The following is a 12,171-nucleotide window of genomic DNA, read 5'->3' as shown; positions in this document are numbered from 1 at the left end:
ACAACACGGGAGGCTTTATAATAACAGCAGGAGAAGGTTTAATAGCTTGGGCTTCTACTGGTGCCTCTGAAGATAGCTGAGAAGAGACCTAGATGCAGAAAGCACTTTTAATGTAGATCTGTAAACTAACCTTCTCTCATCCTCTGTAAGTCAGTAAGCACAATGGCAATCAGTAATCAAATCATAAGCATTTTCTAGTACCTCCATCAAGGTGCTACAGGTAGGAGGACAGTATTTCAAGAACGGGTGGCCTGAATTAATTCAGCATTTGTTCACTATGTGAAGGCTTAAGTACCATTTATTTTCTCCTTCAAAATAACCTTACCAATTTAAGCTCCAGTAGGCCTATCTCAGCTCAAAAGTGTCTATGGTTTTATTCCCAAAGACTCCTGCTGTCTGCAAAGATTCCTGCTGTCTGTGAGGAGGCTGAAAAAGTCTGAAAGTAGGGCAGCTTGGTGAGGCACAAAAGGACTGATAAGGCCAGCTTCTTTCTGGAAGTCACTGGAAAAATTCCCAGAGAGCAGAAAACCTGGAAATCCCTTAATGAGATCAACATCAGATCAATGTAAGAAATGGGGAGGTCTTGCCTAGTGGAAAACCAGAACAACAAAAAAACCCATCATGGACCAAACATCCCTGTGGAACCCCGCATGCTGCATCACAAGAGTTTTCAGCATCACAGCAGATGCCAAGTTACAAGCAGCCTTGTTAGTAACATGCAACAAAACTTGAAGAATGGTTGTAGATGCAAAGCTGAACTTCGTAAAAACAGTTCAAAGTCACAGCAGAAACCTGAAGGCAGGAATCCCAAGAAAGACAAGAGTTATTTGAACACCTTTAGGCAGATGGCTGAAGTAGTCTGAGATACAAAATATCAAAGCTGAGTAGAGTCACTTCCTAAAGGGATCCACATACCTGCAGTTCTTGGTAGTATATCTGTTCCATTATTTTACTCTATAGACACTATAAACAAGGTAGAGGTTGGTTACCCAGGCAAGAAACCCCAACAACTTGCAGTGCCTCACTCACTGCATAACACGTCTCTGGAGGGAAGGACAAACGAAGCTTGGTCTGGCTAAATGTCAGACCCAGAGTTCATTACGGCTAAATTTATTAGTAGCGGTAACTTTGGGGTTAATATGGGATGAAGAATAAAGACTGTGCATCGATCCAGGTGTCTCCTCCAACAAACATTTAAGAAAATTGTTTGTTCTAGGTAGGGTTTATAAACCTCAGTTAACTGGACTGCAGAAATTTAGCTGGTTTATGACTGGGTATGAATAATCAAAAAAAAAAAGAAAAAAAAAAAAAAAGAGCTGAGAAGAGTCCCCAGAACCAACCAGGAGATTGCAGCAGAGGAATAACTTGCATCACAACAGGAGACGAAGTCACGGAAGAACACAAATGTGAGCTTCCATGCACTTTTATAATATTCCAGAGGGTAATGAGAATTCCCAGTAAAGACGGCAAACAGAAAGCTAATGCCCACTCTGTGTTGAAATATTTCACTTCCGGATGGACCTGTCCTCAAATTTCTCTAACTTCAAAGAGAAGAGTGCTCTTACAGTAGGAAAACCAGAGCAAGATGTCAGAACTTAGGCAAGGAAGAGGAAGGTGTTCTCATAAGCCTTACGCCCCTGTTTTGGAAGAGCTCACCTCTTCCTGCATGTGCTACTGTCCCCAGTGGGTCATGCTCAGAAGACACGGTGGACTGGAGGAGTAGAAAAGGCTTTTGAAAATCTAAAGAAACTAAGAAGTTGCTTTGCCCCGACAGAAGACTGATGAGGTCGTAAGGGCTGCTGGGGAGGCATTCCACAGAGAAGTTTGACCATCACAGCATGGAACTGATTGGACATACACATTAGTAGTAATTACTAACATCATGTTATGAAGTAAGATGAATTTACCTGAAAGGCACCTGGCCTTGTGCTCGTGTTCTGTGATCTCGGAGAGTCCTGCGTGGAAATGTCAGGTTTAAATTCTTTCAGCTTCTGTAGCTGTTCTTTTTGCTCTCTGCACATGAATCACAAGAAAGCATTATCAGTCTGTAGTTTAAATGAAAAATTAAAGAAATCAACATTCATGGTGAAAACTACGTATTACACTAGCATCAGGGGCCAAGAAGAAAGAAGAAAAGGACACACCATGCTTTGCATGGTCAACACTGTGATTCGGAAATCCCCGTTTCATATCCACCTAACCATGGTGGTATTTAGTGTATTAGCTGCATCCTTTTTTGATCAAAAGTTTCCCCGAGAGATGCAGCTATGCTTCTGCGCTTGGCCAGAACCACTCCAATTGGACAGCAAAGAGCAAAGCTGGAATTTTGGCTTCTGCCAACACCTGTTGTAATAGGTAAACAAAAAGCCCATCGGAAATGTGTGCATAAATGCTCTCAGGGATTTGCTCTGGTTTGCACACTAACAGGATCGAGGCCAACAAAATACAACACAGATTCCAATATTTAAAACCAAATGGTGATTTAAACTTTTGTTTCCTTGTTTTATATATCAAAATGTTATTTAATATACAACCAATACATAGTATACGAAGCAGAGACCAAGACCAGGAGTGAATATGACAATCACCGGATTACAAAGTTGTATTCAGTATGATTTCCTTTCCTCCCAGTTTTTGTTAGCATTTTTTAATCTAGTTTTTTTTATTGCTAATAACTTTGTTCATATTAATTGTATGCATTAAATCAGTTCCCAAAGACCAACTAAGAATGGGATCCCTCTGTACTAGGCACAACGGAGACCATCCTGACTAGTAATGAATCTGTTCAGTGTCCAGCACAAGGGGAACTTGGCTCAGAGAAAGGGATCTCAATTGCTGCATTAGTACAGAGTAAAGTGAACAGCTGCTACCATTCATGTCTTCTTTACACCTGGCTTAGGAAAAATACACCAGATGACAAATACAGAACAGCATGCAACTCAGAGTATGCTCTTTTATACACAATAAAAGCAAAGCCAGATGAAGGCTTTACTTTTGGAGATGAAAGCAGTTAGGCACCACACTATCGGTATAATAACTCTTTGCTCCAAAAAAACCCCAAAACATAAGCAGTCTCCTTAAAGTTGTTCCTGCTGTTCAGACTGGAGTCATCTGCTTATCAGAACCTCATGAGAAGTACCAGTGTAGCTCTTTTTAAAATTACCCTCATATTCAACTAAAAAATCAGTTATCAGTATCATGTTTATATTTCTCCTTCTTACTGTCTTAGAAAGAGGTGTATGTGTCTACTTTCTTACATAAAACATTTTAGTTCCTATGTTTAAATATTTCAGCCCTAATAAGGTAGTCACTTCAGTAGTGATTCCCAAACTCTGGTCATTAGCTTAAAGTCTACTGGCTTGCAGCTAGTCACATTAAACAGCAAAACACATGCCTGGCAAGCTGAGGCAGTGGGGAAGTCAGGAAGCTGAAGATTATCTGTTGCTCCAAACTTTCGGCAAATATTGCTTTATAACACAGATTTCACCATTACTAACACCTGTTGAATTAATCCAATTGCAGTGAAAGATTAAATTATTCAGAATAAAAGTTCTCCGGTTTTAAACTGATTTTTTTTTTTTGGCATTTTGGCATGCAACTAAGGCCTTCCATATGGGGCAGATGCTTAGCAATCTTATGAGTCTGAAAACAACAGTTTAAAGGAAAGTGCAAAACACCTCTGTATCTTTCAGCATGGTTTGATGTAAATGGAATAATGATAACCAAACATTCATTTTAATTGCCCATTATTTTAGCAGATCTTGTTTGTGAAACTAAACCCCTGTCTTTACTAGGCACTAAGCCTTAGCGCTCTCTCACTAACTCATGAATAGGATGAACCGCGTGAACCCCTGTCTCTAAGATTCTTCCTCTTTTCTCTACAATCTCCTCAAAGATCCCATTCACTGGAAATAGTCAAAAGAAACGAATCTTCCAGTGTTCTTTTGTTGTTTTGTTTTTTTTTTTTAAATACACTTAATGCACCTAAACCCATGCATCACATCACAAAGATAGCATTTGGATAGATGATATGTACTCCGTTCATTCTAATATTACTAAATTTACCGAGTCGTAGGATGTTTCTGATGTTTAAGAGGATATTCCATTATTTAGTTTGAAATAAACACCTATTAAAGCCTTAGGGAGTCTAGTAGCTGCTTTCTAAAACGTGGTCTTGGTGACTTTTGCATTCACATCTTCCTGATTGTTACCCCTGCTGTTATGCTGATCCTCCGAACTGAGATCAACTGAACTTGACAAAATTATTCACTGACTATGCTGGGTTTCAAATGAGGGAGCATAGTAAAAAGAAAAAACCCTCATATGCTTTAATTAAAAAGTAAGCAGTATCAAAAAATTAAATAGGTCCTATTGTGTGAATTAAGAACCACACTAATGTAAATCTTGACAGGTAACTATTAAAAAGCAATTATCAACAAGCTCACTTGAGGACAACAGTAAGACTGGTCAGGTGATGTGGACAGGCGTCTTCCTGGAAAGTAACAAACAGGGAAACTCCATACTCATGGCGAAAGGAACAACCACCTATTTAAGAAAAAAGTCCATCCACAAAAGATGTGATGGAGGTACTCCAAATAACTTCTTCCACCTGAGTTCCTACTATCATGCTGTGGTGACAAGAAATTAAGCCATTACTGCGTAAATCAAGGAACGAATTAGGAAAGGAGCACCATTCTCCACAGAATGGGATTCCCACCTAAAGTGACAGAAGCAGGCAACTCACCTAAGCATTTTGAGTTCCTGGGCAGCCTTCAGAATTATCTCATGCTGTCTTTGGCTAAGGACCATCACTCCTCCCAAGGACTGGTCTGAGTCCAGGTTTGAATCTGCTCCCAGCATATCAGAGGAATGTGAAGGTGGAGGAAGGGATGAATCTGAATGATCATCCAAAGACCGCATTCTGTCTCCATCATCTGGGTACCACCTATCTGACAACCGTTCCCTCTCCCAGTCAGTCCTTTCAGGAAGGTAGTCTTGCTTCTCCCGCCATGTGTCGTATCTTTCTGGATATTCTCGAATCCTCAGCTCCCCCCTGTCTCGGAGGTCTCTGTCATAATGATCTCTGTTCCGATCCTCCCTCCACCTATCTTCACGGTATCTGTCCAGAGGTGGAAGAGGTGGTAATGGTGGTAGAGGGGGAATATCCAGGTCACGATTCCCCATTTCTCTGTCATCCATAGGTCTCATGTCCCAGTCTCTATCCCACTCTCGGTCTATATCTTGATCATACATATCTGAGGATCTTCCAGTCCTATCTAGATCCCTCTCTAGTTCCCTCTCTCTTGGCCTTTTCCAGTCATCCCACCAAGAATCTCGTCTGTCACGATCAGATGATAAAGGAGGTAGTGGTGGTAGGGGAGATAATGGAGGCAATGAGTGGTGGGATTGCAACCTGTCATCTCTGTCATATGTATCTACAGAATCATCCTGATAATCAGAGTTGTGATCTCTCCAGTATCGTTCTCTTTCCCAGTCATCCAATCGTTCATGCTCCAAAGAAGGGTCATCTTGACTATCTAAAGGAAATTCCTCCTGCATTCTATCATCTTCATGACCCCAAGAACCCCTGAGCGTCTCATCTCGATGGTATGGAGGCAATTTGTCAGGGTCATCTCCTAGGTGAATGGGTTTATCTATATTGCTTGTGTCCGATCTTCCCGCTTCCCTCTCACAGCTCCTGATGGGACCCCTCTCCCGGTTACCTGCCTGCCTGACCGGGCCCCTCTCCCGGCTACCTGCCCGCCTGACAGGGACCCTCTCCCGGCTACCTGCCCGCCTGACAGGGACCCTCTCCCGGCTACCCGCCCGCCGCATGGGCTCTCTCTCCCGGCTACCCGCCCGCCGCATGGGCTCTCTCTCCCGGCTACCCGCCCGCCTGACGAGGCCTCTCTCCCGGCTGCCTGCCCGTCCCCTGTCCCGGCTGCCTGTCCGTGCAGCTAGCTCTCTGTCTCGGCTACAGAACACCCTCTCATGGCTATCTGACCGTCCACCCAGTCCCCTCTCTCGGCTGCCAGACCGCCCGTCTGGCATCCTCTCCCTGCTGCCTGACCGCCTATCTGGCATCCTCTCCCTGCTGCCTGCTCTCCTGAACATCCCTCTGCCACGGATGGATGCCTGCCTAGCCTGCCCTCTGCCTCTGTACACGTATCCTCTGCCACGGCCATCATCCATCCTGCCCATCCCCCGGCCATGGCCATCGTCCATCCTGCCCATTCCCCAACCACCATCCATCCTGCCCATTCCCCGGCCACCATCCATCCTGCCCATCCCCCGGCCACGGCCCATTCCCCAGCCACGGCCCTCCCCCTGCCCTCTGCCACGGCCATCATCCAGCCTGCCCTGCCCCCTTCCCCTGCTTACTGGTCCCTTGCCTCTATCTTCATGTATAAAGGGCCCTTTCCCTCTGCCTTCTGGGCCGGGCAGACCCTGCGTGCTATCTGAAGCAATCAACTGGTCATCTGGTGAATCCAAATCCTGATTTCCTGTGACGGGGGTTACCGCACCGCCTGTTCTTGCAATACCTGATTGCAAAGCTACAGGGTTACTAGAAAGGGTTGCGGATTTCTGGCTCTGAATAGGTGAAGTAGGTGCTTTGGACTCTTCTACTTGCTGGTTAGGATCGTGTGAACTCCACGTCCACTTTTTGGGCGGGTCTGAAATAGTTTCTTTAACTTCGGGTTTGGATGGCTCCTGTTGAGTGCTTGTCAGGTCCTCATTTGGCTCAACGGAACCTGCACTCTGTGCATCTGGAGTAGACTGTGTTCTGCTTACGGACTGCTGGTTGCCAGCTACATCTGTAAAAGGTTCTTTGTTTTCTGACTGTGAGTCTGCCTGTGACTGCTGCTGCTGTCCCAAATGAGGCCTGGGCCCCATCCACCGTGGGCCGCTAGGTCGGGAACCATGTCCGTGTGATGCATTTGTTGAAGTATAAAACTGTGCTGCTGGTCCTCGTGGGATAGTCCCCCACCTACTTGAAGACTGTCCATCTGTATTCTGGCGGTCAAAACGCGACCGGTATCCTTCTGAGCGCTGGGAGTCAAAACGAGGCCCTCTCTGTCTGGAGCCTTCAAATTTGTCATATCCTCTTCCTCGAGGTCGATCAAACCTATAGATGACATAATGGCCATTTTAGTCACATGAACACATCAAATTCAAATCCTCTAAAAGACAGTTTCACCCCTCCAAAAGTAACTTCTAACTGATGAATCCTAGCGTGCCTTCAGATCAGTCCCTAATGAACCAGTGCAGGAGCACAGAGACACGGTCTCCAATTCAATATCGTCCACTGAAGACCCATTTAAGCCATTTGCAGATGATGCAACCCTAAAAGGAAATTTGGTTTAAATACCTCAGGACTGAAACCTGACTGACAAAGAAAGCCAGCAAACTCATTTGAAAAAAAGTTTCAACTTTTAACAGAAGTTTTGTTGCAGTCAACAACTCAAACTTTTGTTTTGACAGTATGCAACAAGCCTACTTAACTATGGTGATGAATGCCTTCTAAACAAATCTGTAAATATGGATCCTTTCAGAAAGCACAGACTGTGATAACTGGTCAGTTCCATGCAAGAACATATGCCTAAAACAAATATATTTTCATTACATCACTTCTATAATTTCTTTTGAGAGCACCTGCAACTGTTGTTTGAATATGAGGACACAGGTCAGGCAAACTAATGAAGAATAATTACTGTGATCATATTTAACAAGGCCAATCTAGTAAAAAAAATTCAATCTTTAAGCATATGCTCAAATACTGACTTACATAATAGACTCGAACAAATCAAAATCATTTTACACAAAATAGAGAACTCATGTCCTAAGTCAGGTTGCTTGGACGTTTGGGATTCATGGTTGTGTCTCACTGGATGGTGCCAGAAAGACTAAAGTGTGGCTGGAGCTGAACTTGGCAAGGGACACAAAGATCCTGCAAGGTCCTGCACCAGAGCTGGGGCAGCCCCTGGTATCAATACAGGCTGGGGGATGAAGGGATTGAGAAGAGCCCTGTGGAGGAGGACTTGGGGGTGCAGGTAGACAGAAAGCTCAACATGAGCTGGCAACGTGTGCTTGCAGCCCAGAAAGCCAACCGTATCCTAGGCTGCATGAAAAACAGTGTGGCCAGCAGGTCGATGGGGGTGACTACCCCTCTACTCCACTCTGGTGAGACCCCCCTGTACAGTACCGTGCCCAGCTCTGGAGTCCTCAGCACAAGACAGACATAGGCCTGTTGGAGCAGGTCCAGAGGAGGCCACAAAAACGGTTTGAGGGATGGAACACCTGTCCCATGAGGACAGGATGAGAGTTACAGTTGTTCAGCCTAGAGAGGAGGCGGCTCTGGAGAGACCTTATTGCAGCCTTCCAATACTTATGGAAGTATGGATATAAAGGGGACTTATGAGAAAGAGAGGGACAGACTTTTTAGTAAGGCCTGTTGCGCTGGAACATAAAAGAGGGTTAGTTTTAGACTAGATATAAGGAAGAAATTTTTTACCATGAGGGTGCTGAAACACTGGAACTGGTTGCCCAGAGAGGAGGCAGATGCCCCATCCCTGGAAACATTCAAGGTCAGGCTGGACGGGGCTCTGAGCAACCTGATCTCATTGAAGATGTCCCTGCTCATGGCAGAGGGGTTGGGACTAGATGACCTTTAAAGCTCTCTTCCAACTCAAACTATAATTCTATGGATATTAATTCATTACTGCCTAGTTACCAACAGCAGTTGACTTGTAGAATTTACTCTTTCAGTAAGCAATTTGGCAAATAATTTATACAACCTCAAACAGCTTTAATAGCCCTGGTAAATTAACACAGTTAACTGTCTTTTTTGGGGGTAGAGGGAGGTCAAGATGAACAGGAAGAGAAAAAAGAAGAAATTAAAAGCATAGTGGCAAGATAAATTAGATTCGAAGGATCAACTTTTACAGGGAAGCTGCAGGTAAAAGGCTGGATACTGTAAGACACACTTATCCCCAAAATTCTGAAAACTAGTTCAAGACAGTTCTTTAGAGTTTCTTGAGAAAATTGCTGAAAATAGGGGAAAGGTGTGTGTCTTTTCATATTTTTAGTCATTACCTGGGACATTTTAGCTGGGATGGCAGCAGGTAACCACAAAAAATTTAATTTATCTCAAGTTCAGTTAAAAATTTATTGGGACTCTCTTTTCTACTAACTATATTAAGAAGAGACAGTAAACAGATTTTTGGGAAAGCTTTGATAAAACACTAGAATGGTCATGCAATCACAATATAGGAATGCACAAAGATTACAGTGTTAATTAAATACTGTAAGTATGCTCAAAACCAGAGCTCCTGTGTGCACATTGTAGAGATTTTTTGATTATTCATAGCCAATCATCACACATCACTGAGCTCTAAACCAGTACACATAAAAGACATGCACTAGCAAATCATGAAAGCAGTCTGTTCAGAATAGTACATCCAACAAATCCCCAGCACCAGAAACAACACTTTTTAAAAAAAAAACAAAACGAGAGGTAGAAAATTATTCAAAGTTATAAAAAAATAATCGACATTGCTAGCAATTAATGAATTATTATTCATGAAAAATAACTTTGGAAGCAAAGAGAAGGGAAATAAATACCAAGATACGATTGTAAAGTCTAGCAGGGTATGCAAGGATAGAAACAACTGAACAGAACACCACTGTTCTTTGATTCACTAGGCATCACATCAACCCATCTTGAACTAATGACTGGACAGGACAGATGTGGTTTTGCAACCTGATACCACGACAAGTATGAAAGAAAAACATTCCAAAACCAAGGTGTTGGATTAAACCGTGTGGCAGGTATAAAACCGCTTAAGAGTCACAGAACACTGGCTTTTAGAGTAGCTTTACATTAAGACAGCAGGCCATCCACCTGATAAAAATGAAGATATAAATTAGAAAAAAATCCCGTATCTTACCAAAACTTAAAGGTACCAACTTTCAAAACAAAGACCATCATGATGTAATGCAAAAGAAAAAGTGGCAAAGAATCCCAATGCTAGGATCCTAAGGCTCAAATCTTCATTTCTTTCCTTCTCGCTTGTTTATAACTGTTTCAATGCTGAGTAATGCCACACGTGTAGAAAACCACTGATTTGTACTTATGACAAGCGCTACCTCTCTTATCAAACAGCCACTTTGAAAAATGCATTGAGTAGGACAAGTGTACAGCTCAGAACTCTCTCACACTAGAAGTTCAAGTACTGAACAGTTTTGAACCTTCATTTCTTTCTGCAATAAATGTTGGATTACAGAGTACTTTTTGTCATTTCTAAAAAATAAATAGCATCTAAATTGCCAGTAAGCAGCTACGTTAGTACATTCATACATCTGAATACTTTCCTGAATGCCTTCCAGAATGCCCACATTGAAGTGCTACCATACATAGCAACACCTTAAAAAACAACCTTTCAACATTTTTGCTTTAAATTTTCCTAAACTGTGTTCCAAGTACCACAGAGAAAATGCTGGGAATTTAGATCACTTCTCATATAGGATCACTCTTTCAAGTGCGAGTTATCTTCAAACTAAGGACAGCAAAGACATATCAAATATTCACAAGAGCTTTCCCATTTTCACATAAAGGGATATTATGTCTCTGGGAATGAAAATGGTGTGGTGTGCCCAAGCATTTTACTGGGGGGGGGGGGGGGGGGGGGGGAAGCATTCTATTCTTGATAATGCTCAGGTGAAAGGCACCTATCTATCCTTGCTTTAATAAGATAAATACAGAGCATGGTGTACATACATTAAAACCAAAACCTTCACCAAAGACAAAACACTTCAAGTGACCTCAGAAAGATTTAAGAGTAAGATATAGGTTTCATTTCTTAACATATCACTGAACGTCTTGTAGCCTGGAACATGTAGAAATCAACAAAACCATCCTTACCTAGGGCCTCTGGGGCCTTCAAAACGAGCTGATCTGGGAGGATCTGGAAGCAATCCACCCGACCTCACTGGCTTATCCTGCATGGTAGGTGCATGTGTTGAAGACACTGCAGAAGTGCCTTTCAGATCCCCACATCCTTGCTCAGATGAAATATTCTGTTTACCAAGATGAACTTGAGACTTTCCATGGTCTGAAGAGCCAAAGGATGAACCTACTTGAGAATGGTAAGACGAATAGACAGTTGAACTTGCTATTTTTGATGCATAGGTACCAGGGGTTGGAAGCAGAGCTGGCCTTGGTGTTTCAGTAGATTGACTGCTTTGAGAACTGGATCCTGAAGGGGCAGAGGAGTTGGGTAACTGAGAAGAGAGAGGTGGGGGCACCAGTGGAGGTGTAGTTGAAGGTAACGTTGGAGGCATAATAGGAATGCCACCTTGAGTGGTTTGAGAATATGGAACAAATGGAGGTGGCAGCGAAACATTTGCAGGATATTGGTTCTTCAGATTTTGGAGTGAGCTCACTTTCTCCTGCAGGTGGGACTGAGTCACCTTCATCTGTTCATCCCATGCTTTCCACTGTTTCTCATACTCTTGAAGCTGGTCTTTGTGAGGGTAGGTTTGAAGCTGATGCTGCCACTGTTGGTTCATTGATCGCTCCCAATCTTTATGAAGCTGCTGGAACTGTTTTTGCTGTGCCTCATAATGTCGCAGCTGCATGTCCACTGACATTGTCTGCAATAATAATAATACAAGAATTGCTTCAAAATGCCATCTTAGTTATTTTCAGAGCCACATATTTCAGTATCACTTGTGCTATCACAATTTCTGACTTGGGCAGAAGCTTGAGGAAGAGCTGCACTGAAACAAAAGCGAATGCCAACTGTGATGTCTAAACTCATTGTGACAATTTACACATTTTTATGACCAGAGGACTTCTATGTGTAAAAGGCTTTTTTTTTTTCCAGACAGATCAGCTGAAGAAAGCTATAATCAAAGGGCTCCAAGCTGAATTATTACTGGACAATAACAATGGCTAAAGCCCAAATCATTCTTCACACTTTCAATATATACAGTACACTGCTATTTCTCAAGGTTTCAGTTTCTGCTATTAACCTGCTTCACTGTCAGCAATTATTCTTCTCTGAGCCTTTGCCAGATCATCTTATTAGCACAATGAAGCTTCTTTCAAGGAGGTACTCCCTTTCATTATAGGTAGATACAGGTCTTAATATCCATGGCTTGATCTTGTCT

The 12,171-nt window shown here is 42.9% G+C and overlaps 1 protein-coding gene across 1 annotated transcript in view; it reads right to left on the bottom strand.

Annotated features, from left to right (window-relative positions):
* Nucleotides 1–12,171, bottom strand: part of YLPM1 (YLP motif containing 1) — a 38,756-nt gene that overhangs the window by 18,038 nt on the left and 8,547 nt on the right. Inside the window, 3 exon segments of the mRNA XM_055715562.1 lie at nt 1,908–2,013; nt 4,745–7,126; nt 10,922–11,652. Of these exon segments, the coding sequence (XP_055571537.1) occupies nt 1,908–2,013; nt 4,745–7,126; nt 10,922–11,652 (3,219 nt within the window).

Source organism: Falco cherrug, chromosome 7, assembly GCF_023634085.1.
Source record: "Falco cherrug isolate bFalChe1 chromosome 7, bFalChe1.pri, whole genome shotgun sequence".
In the NCBI taxonomy this organism is placed as follows: Eukaryota; Metazoa; Chordata; class Aves; order Falconiformes; family Falconidae; genus Falco; species Falco cherrug.
The sequence above is the reverse complement of the archived record's forward strand: the minus strand, read 5'-3'. Positions and strand labels throughout refer to the sequence as shown.